This window comes from Oryx dammah, unplaced genomic scaffold (assembly GCF_014754425.2).
Source record: "Oryx dammah isolate SB20612 unplaced genomic scaffold, SCBI_Odam_1.1 HiC_scaffold_2, whole genome shotgun sequence".
NCBI lineage: Eukaryota > Metazoa > Chordata > Mammalia > Artiodactyla > Bovidae > Oryx > Oryx dammah.
The window spans coordinates 111,776,772-111,793,540 of record NW_024070186.1 but is presented as its reverse complement, the minus strand read 5'-3'; the positions used below and the strand labels follow the sequence as shown (position 1 = coordinate 111,793,540).

The 16,769-nt window shown below is 41.7% G+C and overlaps 2 protein-coding genes across 3 annotated transcripts in view; one reads left to right on the top strand and one right to left on the bottom strand.

Moving 5' to 3' along the window:
- The window catches only part of TOMM70 (translocase of outer mitochondrial membrane 70), a 38,477-nt gene extending 36,217 nt beyond the window's left edge, over positions 1 to 2,260 (bottom strand). The window contains exon 1 of the mRNA XM_040225941.1: positions 1,467 to 2,260. Coding sequence (XP_040081875.1) covers positions 1,467 to 1,793 — 327 coding nt within the window. The 5' untranslated portion in view covers positions 1,794 to 2,260. The remainder of the gene's footprint in view (positions 1 to 1,466) is intronic.
- LNP1 (leukemia NUP98 fusion partner 1) overlaps positions 2,180 to 16,769 on the top strand; it is a 41,450-nt gene continuing 26,860 nt past the window's right edge. Inside the window, exon 1 of one of the 2 annotated variants that reach the window (XM_040225955.1) lies at positions 2,180 to 2,265. The gene's annotated coding sequence lies outside the window, so the exon portion shown is untranslated. Of the gene's footprint in view, positions 2,266 to 2,290; positions 2,802 to 16,769 lie in introns of those variants that run through there. The other variant, XM_040225949.1, reaches the window with a different exon arrangement.

Here is a 16,769-nt window from a genome sequence, read left to right as displayed (position 1 = left end):
TAACTCTGGTGGAGACCCCAATATAAAACACATATACATTTCCTGGTTCTCACAGTCCATAGGTTTTTTCCAGCAAAGTCGTACTGCATCTTTGCTATACTTTTTTTAAAACAGTATGCTACTCTCCCCTTAGAAAGACTATTTGGTTCTCTCAGGGCCTAGCACAATGCCTGATATATAGGATGCACTAAACTAAAGTAGTTTGCTTCCACATCAGAACTTCCTTTAAAATTGACTACTTATCAGGAGCTTCCCTGATAGTTCAGCTGGTAAAGAATTCGAATGCAATGCAGGAGACACCAGTTGGATTCCTGGGTTGGGAAGATGCTCTGGAGAAGGGATAGGCTACCCAGCATTTTTGGGCTTCCCTTGCAGCTCAGCTGGTAAAGAATCAGCCCACAGTGTGGGAGACCTGGGTTCCATCCCTGGGTTGGGAACATCCCCTGTAAAAGAGAAAGACTACCCACACTCCAGTATTCCTGCCCGGAGAATTCCAAGGACTGTATAGTCCATGAAGTGGCAAAGAGTCAGACAGACTGACCGACTTTCACTCACTCACTTAACAAAAACATGTCTTCACTCTGGACAGTATAATCTGGAAATAACTTGAAAATATATATAACAGAGTTTTCTGACCAAAGTTTCCTCTGAACTGATTCACTCTGTAACTGTAACTGGCATTATACAATTTCAGACTCAGAAAAATCCTCCCTACCCCCCTCAGCTCACTCCTGTATTGTTAAATGCAGCCAGGCCAATTCCACTCCCTCCCATCTCCCCCAACAGCTGTCAGATACCAGAAGGATTTAATAGTTCCAACAAAACCATACAGAGCAGTTTATCAGGCACTCTGAAGCTTGGCTTAACATCAGAGAATCCGTATCATGCAGTCAGGCTTGGTCATGTTAAGTTTCCAGGTAAAATTTAAAAAAACTAAATTTAAGATGCTTCTAACCCAAGTTTAAGAACTCATTCCTACAGATGAAATAAATACCTCTGAACACCATTTTACTCTTGTCCACCAAGTCACTGTATTTACTCCCCAACCCAGGGAGTCATTTGTTATTAAAAGATTATTACTGACTAAGTCCTAGGCCTTAGAAATGATCAAGGCAATTCATATCACAATGTACCGATCGTTAAGGGAATTCGGCTTCCTTCACTAAAGATAATCATCGCATTAGCAAATGTCCCCTTACCCACAACGATAGAGATAAACGCTGTGTCACTGAGAAGAAAAGCAAATATTTTTCTGAAACCAAACGGAAACTGTCAACGAATGTTGCTAACCTGTGCCCTCGGGCTACTCCATTCCCTATAACGGCAGCCAGAACTGAGTTTCCCTAAACCCATGCGCGGCCGCTTGGCAGCTTCCATCTGATGGGAAGCCCCTTGAGGGGCACAACCCCGTCAAAGAAAGGCTGCACCCGCCGGGTTCTACCTCCATGCCCGGGGCTGCTTCTCACCATTTCCAGGTGAGTACCGGGGCCATCGGGGTGTCCGCTGCCCGGGGCCGGACTGGCCCTGCCCTCCGGGGTCTTCCGTTCACTGTTGCGCTTCAGGCCGCCGGAGTCGCCTCGGGCCCCGGTCTCCCGGCGCCGCCGCTGCCGGCTCCATAAGTACAGGGCACCCGCTCCTAGCAGCAGGGGCGCCCCGACCGCCAGCGCCAGCTGCCATCTCGGCAGGCTCCCGGTGCCCGGGCCCGAAGTCGCACTGCCGCCGCCCACCCCACTCCCGGAACCGGGTCCAGCCGCTGCGACCACTGCCGCCTCCACAGGCTTAGAGGCGGCCATAACGAGTGTCCTCCGCCACCGCCTCCTTGCTGGTCGCGGGAGCCACAGTCACCAGGTAGCGTCCCAAGGAAAACGGGAGGGAGGGAGGGAAGGAAAGCAGTGAGCGAACAAGCACGCTAGGCAGCAAGAGCGGACGACAGAAAAGGGCCAGAGGTCACCGGAAGCCCAAGGCATGCCGGGCCAGACCTAGCCGTCCTTCTTTTCCCTTCTCAAAAAAGGGAGGAGGGGCAGGGAGAAAAGAGGAGTGGAAAATCACTTCCGGGTCAAGGTAAACTGGGCGTGATCTGAACGTTCCAGGCAGTCCTTTTTCTTTCCTTTCGTACCGCTGCTGATTGTAAGACTAACTTCTGGGGTCCGGGGCCTCCGGTGATAGCCGATGCCGCTCCCTACGCCTTCAGTAAAGAAGGGCCGAGGGCCCTTTGAGCTAGCGAAGCGGAGGAAGGGCGCATAAACAGCGGGTTAAAGTGCTCGGGTGAGCAGAGGAAGCTTCGAGCTCTTAGGCTGCACTAAGAATGGGCGGGAGTAACACAGGAGTTTTGAAGATTATTGGCTGGCAGGAGTGGTGGGCGGGGCGTAGGCCGAGCCGCCTAGTTCATTGGTGGAATTTGGAACCCTCGTTTTCTTGTTACCGCCACGTTGGCGCTACTTAGAGCCCGGCGGCAGTTAGCTCGGCTGTTTGTGCGCGTGTCTCGGGAAACCATCGGGTTGGAAGGACTTTTAAAAATGTAGGAGGAGAGCCAAAAGCTGAAGATAGCCGGGTATCACCGGTCTTCTTAGCTCTTCCATGGCCAGATTTTAGTTTGGAAGAATTTGAGGTTATTGAGGGCAACGGCGGGTGGCAGAAATCAGACTCGGTGGAAATCTAGGTTGGCTCCAGTTGAAACAGCTTGAACGGGGTCCCTGCGACTCACCTTCTGCACCAATTACGAGAGCGATGACGTCTGGGTGTTACGAGGTTCTCGAAGTGAGTGGGTAGAAATGAGAAGACCCAGAGTTCCCATCTTTGCTGTACGTATTTGTGTCATACCGGCTTTCACTTGACACCCCAGCCCACATCTCGCTCTTTGGAGCCTCCGCGCCCTCCCCAGTGCTCTGATCCACCCACTGTCCTGCCATGTTCCCAAGTAGAAATTTCAGCTTTATGTATCTAATAGCTTTGTCAAGTCCTGTCACCGTGTTCTGCACCAGATTTCTTAAAAATACAAAAATTTTCCTTGCAAGAAGTTTAGAATTCAGAATATTTGCAAGAATAAAAGACAAGTATTAATAGAAAACCAGAGTCCAGAACTATGGCTCTCCATTTCAGGTATACTGATCTGCAGACCCTCATAATAAAAATTTACAAATGAAGATTTTGCTTTTGGGTACAACCGAGGATTTTCGACACGCGAAAATATGCATGTGCAGACTATAGCGGCTGCATAAAGATTGAAGGGAGATAATTTATTAAATGGTACCAAAATAGACTGAATGGCCTAATTTGAAAGTCAGGATAATTGCTTTTCTCTTGCTTCATAAGGGTTCCTATTGGTACATTGCTTTCAGGCTGTAGAGTTCCTTAGCAACAGGCTAAAAAGATGAGCTAAAAATAATAGCAGTAGAATTGATCAAATAGTGATTGTTGCAGGCAATGACTTCTCTCACTTCCTGATTCCCAACCCCCAAAAGTAAGTCTTTGATCCGTTAATGTAATTTTTCCCTAGCCTTTTCAGAACAAAGTTAGACTCACTCTTTCTTGGAATTTCAGTTTTTCTGCAGCCTTGGGATTGTAGAATGCTAGTAATTACAAATTATTGGTAGGCACTAAGACATTTAAAGTTTTTAAGGGAAACTTGTTTATCGTAATAGGCAGTGGATTGTTATAGTTGCAATCAAAAGTTACAAAAGTTACCGTGAAGTCTCCTTTCTACGGGGTTTTCCAGCCACCGGGTTCCCTCCAAAGACAATGTTAAGAGTTTCTTGAAACATTTTATTTAAGTAGCTATTATTTAATCTAAAGAGTTGGTTTTATTTTTAAGATTGGCATCAGTAAATGAATTTGTCCTTGTTACTTTTTTACCTTGTTAAACATGTAATTTCCACTCCGTAGTCTGTTCCATTTCCTAATTGAATATAATGTGAAACTGAGTAAAAGTTGTCACTACCTTTGTGACCTCACTGAACTGATGCATGCATTTCTAAGTGTGAAATACTGGAAACAGGTTATATGTTAAAGATTTAATTAGATGGTATTTAAGGTAACTCCAGTACTCTTGCCTGGAAAATCCCATGGATGGAGGAACCTGGCAGGCTGCAGTCCATGGGGTCACAAAGCGTTGGACACGACTGAGCAACTTCACTTTCACTTTTCACTTTCATGCATTGGAGAAGGAAATGGCAACCCACTCCAGTGTTCTTGCCAGGAGAATCCCAGGGACGAGGGAGCCTGGTGGGCTGGCTTCTACGGGGTCGCACAGAGTTGGATATGACTGAAGTGACTTAGCAGCAGTAGCAGCAGCAAGGTCTTTTTAGTGTAATGTTGCAAAATAGCAGACACTCAATGCTTAGTTCTCTGTTTCTCTAAATTTTAAAGAAGAGAAGTAAAAGAAATGTTTCATTTTTTTAAAATTGAAATTTTATGTATGTGAACAGATATTTTCTTGCTAGATTAAAGGAACTCAATAGACGAAACTCTCTTCACTTCTCTGGTCTGTGTCTTAGGAGGCATTTGAATGAGGCTGAGCATCTAATAGTGTGGGATGCAAAACACTTGAGTTCTTAATCTAGATTTTAATGGTACTAAGCTGTGGGTGTGACTGGACACCTGCTTTCTATGCTTTTGGGCTTCCCTGGTGGGTCAGATGGTTAAGAATCTGCCTGCAATGCAGGAGACCTGGGTTCGATCCCTGGGTTGAGAAGATCCCCTGGAGAAGGGAACACCTACCCACTCCAATATTCTGGCCTGGAGAATTTGTTGGACAGAGGAGATTGGCAGGCTATAGTCCATGGGGTCACAAAGAGTTGGACATGATGAGGCGACTTTCAAAGCTTCTTTTGGGGTTTTCCTGGTGGCTCAGAGGTAAAGAATTCTCCTGCAATGGAGGAGGTGTGGGTTCGATTCTTGGGGTTGGGAATGTCCCCTGGAGGAGGAAATGACAACCTACTCCAGTATTCTTGCTGGGGAAAATCCCATGGACTCATGAGCCTAGCAGGTTACAGTCCATGGGGTCTCAAAAGAGTGGGTAACAACTTAGTGACTAAACAACAACAAAGCTTCTCATAGCTTTAACTTTGTATAATTCTATCCTTTCAATTGTCATTGCCACATGAAAGGCTTTTTGATTGGTGAAGTTAGTGGATAGTTGGTTGATTGGTTGATGGCCAAACCGTCTAATGAGACCACAGACGTGCTCGATTTAGGCATACATCTAGCTTGATTCTCTTTCAACTCTTCCTTAGGTTTCCATTCTTTGTTTTTCTTCACTGAAAAATTACTTGAAGAATTGTTTATACTTGTTACCTTAACCTATTTATCACTCATTTCATCCAAACTCTCTTATAAGCAGTTTCTAACTTTATTACTAGTCTGAAACTGCTTTAGAGGTCACAAGTTATTGCTTTTAGTTTTCATATGCTTTTACTGGATACCATGGGTCATTCTCTATTTGAAATGTTGTTTTTCCTGGCTTTCAGGAGAGTCAGTTCAGTTTAGTCACTCAGTTGTGTCCAATACTTTGTGATACCATGGACTGCAACACACCAGGCTTCCCTGTCTATCACCAATTCCTGACGCTTGCTCAAACTCATGTCCATTGTGTCGGTGATGCCATCCAACCATCTCATCCTCTGTCATCCCCTTCTCCTGCCTTCAGTCTTTCCCAGCATCAGGGTCTTTTCCAATAAATCAGTTCTTCACACCAGGTGACCAAACAAAGTATTGGAGCTTCATCTTTCATCAGTCCTTCCAATGAATATTCAGGACTGATTTCCTTTAGGATGGACTGGTTGGATCTCCTTGCAGTCCCAGGGACTAGACGGACCTTTTTTGGAAAAATAATGTCTCTGCTTTTTTAATATGCTGTCTAGGTTGGTCTCTTCATGAGACTAAATTCTTCTCTTTCTTTTACTGACAAACCTCTAGATACATATTGCCCAATAAAACTTTCTGTGATGTTGGAAATGTTTTCTATCTCTGATATCCAATATGGTAGCCATTTGAAATGTATTTAGTACAACTAACTAAATTTTTCATTTTAATTTAAGTTGATTTGAGTACCTTCATGTGATTAATAGTGCCTACTATGGACAGCACACCTATAGATCTTCCTCAAGTATGAGAATCCATAAAAATATATCCTCTTCTTTATCTGCATTAGTAACCGATGTACATTGCTTCAACTTCAGAGGTTATCTACATATAATCTCTATCTACACATCTCCTGGTATGACTTATCTCTTCACCTCTAGCCCTGTAATTTCCTACTGTTTATTGAGCAGCTTTGCCTGGATGTCTCATTTTTTAAAAAATATAACACATTCTCTTTGCTCCTCATTCTCTTCCTTTGTATAATCCTTTTTTTCCTCATAACATCTCTGTTGTCTTACTGGTTACTCATACTTGAAACCTTAGACATTTTTGAACCTTTCTTTTTTCCAACCTGTCTACCCAAGTACAAGTAAATGTACCAATATACACTTGTGTGTGCATGCTCAGTCACTCAGTTGTGTCTGACTTTGCAGCCCCATGGACTGTTAGTCCGCCAGGCTCTTCTGTCCATGAACTTTTCAAGGCAAGAATTCTAGAGTGGGTTGCCATTTCCAATATACACATACCTGATCCTGGGAGGGATTGGGGGCAGGAGGAGAAGGGGATGACAGAGGATGAGATGGCTGGATGGCATCACTGACTTGATGGACGTGAGTCTGAGTGAACTCCGGGAATTGGTGATTAGACAATGAAGGCCTGGCGTGCTGCAATTCATGGGGTCGCAAAGAGTTGGACACGACTGAGCGACTGAACTGAACTGAACTGAGACATAAAATCAGCTGTGAAGTCTTGCTGATTGTAATATCTTTTTGATTTTTTTTTTCCTTTCTGTGCTCTTTGCCACTTCCAGTTCAAATATGTGAAGACACTTAAAAGTATGTCTGACACATAGTAGATGCTCAATAAATAGTTTCTTCTCTTCTTCCTCTATTTTTTTTCCATTATCTTCATCTTTCCTGTATGCTGTATTAGCTTCCCTGTTTGTAGTACCTCTCCCATGTGCCACTTTGTAGCTTGATACTAGATTCTTCTTCCCAAAGTGTAACTCCAATTTCATTCTCTAGCTCTTAGACTTTCAGAATTGCTCCACTTCCTATAAATGTCTCTACCTACCCCCACCTCCTTTCTCACACTTTTGTCTGTTTCTTTGGTCCCCATTCTTAGCACAAGTGTTTGAAATTATTTATTTAGGACATAAGCTCCATACCAGTAGAAACTTTGTTTATCTTTTGCTTCCAGAGCCCCCAAAATAGTCAGTGTTAATGACTGATTTTATGCGTCAACCTGGCCATATGGTGCCCAGGTATATGGTCAGACATTATTCTGGGTGCTTCTGAGAGGGTTGGGTTTTTGGCTGTTGTTGGTGGTGATGAAATTAACATTTGAATCAATTTTACTGAATGAAGCAGATTACCTTCCCTAATCAGTTGAAGACCTGAATAGAAAAAAAGATTGATTGTGCAAGAGGGAACTTCAGTGTTCCCTTGAGCTGGAACATTGATCTTTTCTGCTTTTGGACTTGAACTGAAGCATTGGCTCTTTGGGGGTCTTGAACTTGCCAGCTTTCACACTGGAATTTATACTGTCAGTCTATCGGGTTTCTGGTTGTTGAGTGCAGATCTTGGGACTTCTCAGCCTCTATAATTGCATGAATCTGTTCCTTTTTATACATTTCTGTTTTTGTTTCTCTGGAGAGCCCCATGAAATAGCTATATATTTTGGTTCTAGGGTAGAGTACTGCTGTAACAAATACCAAAAATGTGATAGTGACTTTGGAATTGTGTGATGGGTAAAGGCTGAAAGAGTTTTGAGGCATGTGCTAGAAAAAAGCGGAGATTGCTATGAAGAAACTGTTGATAGATATGAGGACATTAAAGGTGTTTCTGGTGAGGGCTCAGAAAGAAAAGAGGCAAACAGGAGGCAAAACTTCCACATGAATAGTCATGGAATGTTGATAGCAATATGAATGATAAAGGCCATTCCAGTGAGATCTCAAGTAGAAATGAGGGAAAGGTTATTGGAAATTGGAGCAAAGAGATCCTTCTTGTAAAGCGTCCAAAAAAACTTGGCTGAATTGTGTCCCAGTGTTTTTTAAAAGTTAGACGTGTGAGTGATGATTGGATATTTAGCAGAGGAGATTTCTAAGCAAAGTATTGAAGGTGTGCCTTGGGTAGTCCTTATTATTTATAGTAAAATGTAAGAGAAGCAAGATGAAATGAAGAAGAAACTTTAAATAAAAAGGAACTAGGAGATTTGGAAAATTCTGAGCCTTCTGCAGAAAGAGAGAGAAAGAAAGCTTATTCTGAAGAGAACCTTAGGATGTGGCTGAAAGACTATTTGATGGATAATTAGTACAACTTATGGACTTAATTGTCAATATCAGCAGAAGCCAGGAATAGAAACAGGGTTTTATCAGCAAAAACACTGCCAGCTGGAACTAAAGAGGACCCCCCCAAAATAGGATGGAATGAAGAAGGCTGTAGTAGTTTGGGGCTTTTACAGGATAGGACCATACAGTTATTCAGCTGTAAACTTGCTTTATGTTCAGGAAAAAGGAAGAATGCTAAGGGCTGTTCAGATGGCAGGGCTACTACTCCTACCACACATCCAGGGGGCAGGGCCACCAGGACCTGTCTGCCCAGTGCCTTAGAGACAGGACCACCCTTTGCAGAGAGCTGCATGAGCAGGGCCACCTTTTACTCCAGGCTGTGGAGGCGACACTGCCACCCCTGTGGGCCTGGAGGGCAGAGTATCAAACCAAAGAGGGTTATTAGTGAGCTTTAAGATCTAATGCAATTTGCTTTGCTAAATTTGTACTTGCTATATCAGCCCTTCTTTCCTATTTTTTCCCTTTTGGAATGGGCATATCTGTAATATGCCTGTCATTGTACACTTCACCCTTGAACAGTGGGGGGGGGGGGTTAGAGGTGCTGCCCGCACCCTGTACAGTTGAACATCTGAATATGACTTTACTGTTGGCTCTTCCTCCATGTGTGTGGTCCTGCATCCAGAGACTCAGTTACCTCTGAAGAGTTGTGCTGTGCTTAGTCACTCAGTCATATCTGACTCTTTGAGACCCTGTGGACTGTAGCTGGGCAGTCTCTGTCCAAAGGGATTCTCTAGGCAAGAATACTGGAGTGGATTGCCATGCCCTCCTCCAGGGGATCTTCCCATCCCAGGAATCAAACCCAGGTCTCTTGCATTGCAAGCAAATTCTTTACTATCTGAGCCATCAGGGAAGCCCAAGAATACTGGAGTAGGTAGCCTGTCCCTTCTCCAGGGGATCTTTCCAACCCAGGAATTGAACTGGGATTCCTGCATTGCAGGCGGATTCGTTGCAGGTGAGCTATCAGGGAAGCACCATAGTGTTACACATATTTATTGAAAAAAATCCATGTGTGAGTGGACCTTCACAGTTCAGAACTCTTTTGTTCAAGGGCCATTTATATTTTGGAAGCATGTAACATGTCTGGTTTTCCAGGTTCACAACTGGAGAGGAATTTTTGCCTCAGGATGAATCATGTCTCAAGACCCACCCATACCTGATTTATATGATATTTAAGTGAAACTTTGGACCTTAGATTTCTGAGTGGATGCTGGAATAAGTTAACTTTGGGGCCTGTTGGGATGGAATTCATGTATTTTGCATGTGACAAGGATGTGAATTTTGGATGAGAAGGACGTTAGTCTGGCAGGGATGGCTTGTTGTTCAGTCACTCAGTTGTGTCTGACTCTTTGGAACCCCATGAACTGCAGCACGCCAGGCTTCCCTGTCCTTCACCATCTCCCAGAGTTTGCTCAAACTCATGTCCATCGCATCGGTGCTACCATCCAACCATCTCATCGTCTGTCAGCCCCTTCTCCTCCTGTTTTCAATCTTTCCCAGCATCAGGGTCTTTTCTAATGAGTTGGCTCTTCACATCAGGTGCCCAAAGTATTGGAGCTTCAGCTTCAGCATCAGTCCTTCCAATGAATATTCAGGGTTGATTTCTGTTAAGATTGACTGGTTTGATCTCCTTTCAGTCCATGGGACTCTTAAGAGCCTTCTCCAACACACCACATTTTGAAAGCATCAATTCTACAGCCTTCTTTATGGTCCAACTCTCACATCCATACATGACTACTGGAAAAACCATAGCTTTGACCTTACAGACCTTTGTCAGCAAAGTAATGTCTCTACTTTTTAATATGCTGTCTAGGTTGGCATAGATTTTCTTCCAAGGAGCAAGTGTCTTTTAATTTCATAGCTGCAGTCACCATCTGCAGTAATTTTGGAGCCCAAAAAAGTAAAGTCTGAAACTTTCCATTGTTTCCCCATCTATATGCCATGAAGTAATGGGACCAGATGCCATGATCTTAGCGTTTTGAATGTTGAGTTTTAAGCCAGCTTTTTTCTCTCTTCTCTTTCACCCTCATCAAGAGGCTCTTTAGTTCCTGTCCACTTTCTGCCATTGGGGTGGTGTCATTTGCATATCTGAGGTTATTGGTAGTAGACTGCTATAATCAAATATGCTAGATTTGTTGGGTTAATGAACAGAAATTTATTTCTCACAGTTCTGTAAGCTGAGAAGGCCAAGATCAAGGTTCTGGCCAGTTAGGTTTCTGGTGAGGGCTCGATTCCTGGCTTGCAGGTGTCAATCTTCTTGCTGTGTCCTCAGGTGATTTTCTTTCTTTGGTTCTTCTTTGTTTCTTTTTCTTCCTGTTTTTCTCACTCTTGCCCTTGCTCTCCCTCCTTCCCTTCCTTGCTTCCTTTCTTTCTCTCTTTTTTTTTTCTCAAGGTGGGGAAAGGTGCAGGCTCTTTAGTGTCTCTTCTTATAAGGACACTAATCCCAGTGACCAACTCCCATGACCTCATCTAATTTTAATTACATCTCAAAGGTCCCACCTCCCAGTATTATCACATTGGGGGTTAGGGCTTCAATATATGATTGGGGGGGGGCGGATATTCAGTATAGAGCAGGCACTCAATATAAGAGGCACTTGGTAAAGATTTTTTAAAGTAAACTATGTTAAAGGGCATCAAAGAAGGAGAAAGTAGCATTCAAGATTGAGTAGGTAGAATGTAGCTTTACTTAAGACAATACTGAGTATCTACTATATGCAGGGTTTCCTTTAAAAACCTAAAATACTTTTCTGGAACTTTCTACAACATATCACTTCCCTACTTGTTTTTAAGAATTGTATTTGCCCTGCTTCATCAACTGGACTATAAGTATCTCAGATCAGGATATATATCTGATTTATTTTGTGTTTTATATAGTGCCTAACACAGTGTCTACTCTAATGCTGTGTGTCAGAACAAAGGAATCTGTTTTCTCTGTTTACTTTGAATTACACAAAACTTTATGTTTCTTCTTCACAATTGCCACATTGCCACAATTTTTTCTCTTGTTTTCATGTGTGCTCCCCATAACTCAGTTTTGAGTTTGTGAAGGATGGGGACCATTAATCTAATCATCTTTGTACTCCCACATCTATTACGGGGCTGGGCATATAATGATTATTTGTTAACATTTATCTACTGAACATGATACCTGAAGTGTGGTCAGTGCTGAGTAAAGAGTTAATGAAGTATTTGTTGGACAGTTTCCTGATTACTGCTTTATCTCCATTCCTGTTGCTAGCATTGATGGTCTGGTGCCACATTGCTGGTCAAGACCACTGGTAGAGCTGGGAAACCAACTCAATTGCTGCAACTGCTGCCATCACCAGAAATTGTCTGCTTCCATCACCACCATCATCATAGCTACTAGTTCCCAGTCCCAAGCTTGCTGTGTTCACTGCTACCACCTCCACCACTGCAGTTCCTTTCCCTGGGACCTGATTAATTTGTCCTTCATATTCTACTCATATATAGAAGTCCTTGTTTCTTCTGAGCCCTAATGCTATTAATTTTTCTCCACTCTTAATGGTTTCTCCCTTATTCAGCTTCCATCAGAGCATCAGTTGAGTGGGTGGTACTACTTTACTTCTCAGGGGGAATGTCATTTTAATGATTCAATCAAGTAGTTGCTCTTTCTGCTGTCAAAGGAAGCCTCTGTGTTATCTTCAGGGGACAATCTGAAGAACAATCTGCAACAAGCCTAGATCCTCTCCTTAGCAGGGATGTCAGCTCATATTTATACTCTGTGCTCTTCATTTGCCACCTTTCTGCCCACTCACACAGATTCCTAAGATCTTTCCATCCTCATCAGCTTAGTTCATTGCCGCCCACAAGAATTGATGTCATTTGCAAATATAGAAATATTTCTTTGTACTTTATAAAGGTATTGCGTGTAGGTTATACTAATTGTGCCTCGTGCAAGGAAGCTGGAAGAAGTGGAGGCTGAGATTCAGCCTGCACTTTGTTCATCTCAGTCTCATGTCAGACTGTGGCTATGAAAGAAGGTGTTCCTTTTTTCTGATTTGCATGAAGATGCTGACCCATCACTGAGTGATGGGCCCTTAGTGGAGTATCTACCCATTTTCTAATTCATTCCTATTAGACTAGTAACCTTTGTTATGCAGACCTGCTCTTAGCATGGGCCTAGGGCTGAACCTGAGATTCTCTGTGCTATACTCACCTGTCTTTACTTTTTGTTGTTTTTCCTAACCAGTGGGAAATTGCCTCAATTCCAGTAATGAGGAGGAGACTCAATTTTGTTAAATTATGAAAGAATGTAAAACCATAAAAACAGTTTACATATCTGTGTTCCAGTTATCTATTGCTGCTTGACAGACTGTCCCAAGTGGTAGTGGTTTCTGCTGTTCAGTGCTAAGTTTCTTCACCCCTGTCCAACTCTTTGTGACCCTATGGACCATAGCCTGCCAGGTTCCTCTATCCATGGCATTCTCCAGGCAAGAATACTGGAGTGGGTTGCCTTGCCTCCTCCGGAGCTCTTCCTGACCTAAGGATCGAACCTGTGTCTGTCTCTTATGTCTCCTGCTTTGGCAGGTGGGTTGTTCTTTATCACTAGCGACACCTAGGGAGCCTGGTAGTGGTTTAAAACAACTGTTTTATTATCTCTCTCAATTTTGTTGCTCAGGAATTGGGGCAAGGCTTGATTGAGTCTTCTCTTCTGCTGGTGTCAACAGAATTTACTCTCCTGGTGGATGGGCTGGTCTGGAGGGTTCCAGGTGGCTTCCCTTGGTGTCTGACACCTTGGTGAAGATAGCTTGAAGACTGGACTCATTTGAGACTATCAAGTGGAGCGCCTCCTTGTGGTCTTTCTAGCGTAGGAGTCAGGGTAGTCAGACTTCTGTGACATCTCACGGTTCCCAGTGTGTGTGTCCTAAGAGTTGCAGGCAGAAGTGGCAAAGCTTTCCAAAACTTCACTTATACTACATTTTGTGGGTCAAGCATGTTAGTAAGACCAGCACAGATTCATGGGGAAGTTAATTAGACTGCAACTCTCAATGGAAGAAGTAGCAAAAAATTAGTTATTTTTAATATACCATGATCTTCTACCCAGATTTAACCAAAGTTGTATTTTGCCCTATCTACTTGTGATCCAATTAGAAAACATTTTCATTATAGAACCTTGATAAAGATCATCTGAAAGTCTAAATAAACATCATATCTAAGAGTGAAACATTAGTAGTATTCTTTTTGAAGAACCAGTCAAGCTTTTTAGGTTTATTACGTTACTGAAGGTGTTAGTAAGACAAATAAATAAATAAAAGAATAGTGGAAAGGAAGAAGTAACTTTTTATTATTCACAGACAATATGTCTCCATATTGAAAATCCAAGAAAATCTGTAATCTAGATCTAAAAAAACAGTTCAACAACATTGTGGATAGCACTGTTCTTAGGCCGATTTCTTGTGCTTTCTGAACTATTGACTGTTTCGTGATTCTCTGATTCTTAGATCTAACAGATGGCCTTTTACTTCCTTCTTTCTTCAGCGTGGACAACTGTATCCTTCAGTGTGGACAACTCATAGTTGGTTGTGTGACCTCACCCCTTCCACTTGGGGGTGGGGGACATCTTGTATCTGTTGTAGAGTTGTCCATGGATGATTTCATTTAGAGCTTACTCTATTGGTTTTTCTGTAGGGATTCAGAGAGATTGAAAGGCTATGCTATCTTTATTATTATATTCCAAGAATACCTGTAGTTTAATAGTATTTTGATCTAGTCGCTACCCATTTAGAGAACTTTTCTTGGTAGCAATAATTTTTCATTTTACTTTTACAATGGAATAATTATAGAAGCTGCAAATAAATGTATATGGAGGTCTCATGTACCTTTCACCCCCACCTTTCCCAAAATTGACAGCTTTCATAACTATAGGGCAATATCAAAATCAGGAATGACATAGATATAATCTGGAGAACTTATTCAGATTTCACCAGCAATATACGCACAGAACTTGGTGAAATTTTAACATATGTATAGCTTTGTGTGACTTCCACTGTTTTTTATAGAGGGAGATTGATTGATTGATTTTAGGATTGGTTCACATGACTGTGCAAGCTGGCAAGTCCAAAATCTGCAGGATGGGCTCGCAGGCTGGAGACCCCAGAGGAGGCAGTACTGTAGTTGAAGTCTAAAGGCAGTTTGCTGGCACAATTACCTCCTGTTTTGAGAAGTTCAGTCTTTTGTTCTATTTAGGCCATCAACTATTGGGATGAGACTTACCTACAGAATGGGGATCAGCCTGCTTTTCTCAAAGTCCATTGATTTAATTTTAAATCTCATCCAAAAAACACTCTTCAGAATTTTTTTTTTTGAAGAAACATCTGGAATAATTTTTGACCAGATATCTGGGAACCATGGGTTAACCAAGTTGGTAAATAAGATTGACCATCACACTATATTATATTTTGGTTTTGTCACCAAATATTTTATTCTGAGAAGTTGCTTGTGTCATTAAATCCTACGATTTTTGTAATGACTGACTGCAAAGAATTCCATCATATGAGTATGTCATAATTTATTAGCCTGATCTTCAAATTCTATTCTTAAGATAGTTCTACATTATTGCTGTTTAAAATAATGTTATGGTAAACAAATATCCTTTGTATGAACCTCTGATTATATACTTAGAATACTTAGAAGTGAAATTTTTTAGTCAAGGGATGAGAATATTTTTTATAGCTTCTTAATATACCTGCAATATTTCTTTTCATAAAGGCTATGTTCAGGCTAATAGTATATGGCATTGATCCTCAAAAGAGATTATTCTAGAGCTTTATTTAAGTTTTTCTTTTTAATATTCTGAAGACTTCCCATTGTCTATTGACTCAAAATTTAATTTTTCCAGTTTATTTTTCTAAATGTCTTAAGTATTTTGTCACAATTTCTGTTAAATGTTTGGTGATCCACTTCTTTATTTTACATTGCAAAATTTGACCCTATTAAGAAGTGAGACTCACAGGGACTTCCCTGGAAATCCAGTGGTTAAAACTCCAAGCTTCCACGGCAGGGGCACGGGTTCAGTCCCTGGCCTGGAAACTAAGATCTCACGTGCTACTTGGCGTGACAAAAAAAGAGAAGAAGAAGTCAGGCTTACAGGAGTCTTAATTCCCCTAGTTCTTCTCTGGAGCACTTTTTATGGGGAGGCTTATGAACACAAGAGGAGGTGCTGAGGCACTACCCTTAAACTGTGTGAAATTACAGTTAATAACTGGGAGGAAGTCTTTTTTAAAGTATGACACACTGGTGAGCTGAACTGATAAAGTTTTTTACAAAGTGGTAAATTTTAACAAATAGTGTGTTTAATCTTTTATAGAGTAATAGGTGCTCAGAGATCAAAAAAGATCTTGAGAAATCATACAATTAAAAATACTCCTGGAGACAAAGCCACAAAGATCCCGTCTCTGGCAGATGAAAATTCATGCTGTCTCTGAAGGTCTCTTGTGAAACAGGTGAGGTACTGTTTTTTAAAAAAACTTTTACAACATCTAAAAACTTGGACTGTCATAAAGTCTCATTAGCCAAAGTCCTGCAGAACTTAATGATTGCTGAATGCCAAAATAACTGGATATTTATACAACCAATATTCTAGTAGGCAAACCTCTGAAAACATACCTTCGTTCCCTCAAATTTTTTTTGCATCAGCAGTTGAATACTTTAAAAATAGTTTTCATTATGTAAATTACACAACTTTGTAGAATAAAAATTGATCATGATGTACTTTCATATACATGCTTTAGGGCACTTGGTTAGGCAACAATCAGTATCTTTGGGAGTCACCTCAAAAGGGTTGCACAGTTCAAAGTGTAACTGGATAAGAATCATGGAAATGGATGATATTAGGATATGTTGCATGCAAAAGAGCATTCTGATAATCAGGGCATTAAATAGAACACAGCACACAATGTCAAGTAGTCAAGCACTGCTCTCTGGCAAGTGAAAACTGTCTCAAAACCATTGATGTATTAAAAAAAAAAAAAAAAGTAGCAGCTTAGCTCTGTACATAGCATTTCTTTTCCAGAGTGAAACTGGCTTGGCAAACTTGAAAGCAGTGTAATGAATAATTCTTCCTTTTAACTGTCAAGAGTAAAAAGAAAAAGTGAACTAAAAATAAATGAATAGGTAGGGGCTCTGGAGAATGAAATAAAGGGAATGAAATGAAATAAAAAAGGAAATAAATGAAGAATGACATAAAAGGAAAACCATCTTTTCATTACTGCTGTCTCCTGAAGCAGCGAATGTGAAAGAGGGCACTGCAAAGCCACTTCATTTTTACGCAGGCCAAGGATCGTTGTCACTTGGGCACCCTTTATGTCTGATCACTTTATGAGAA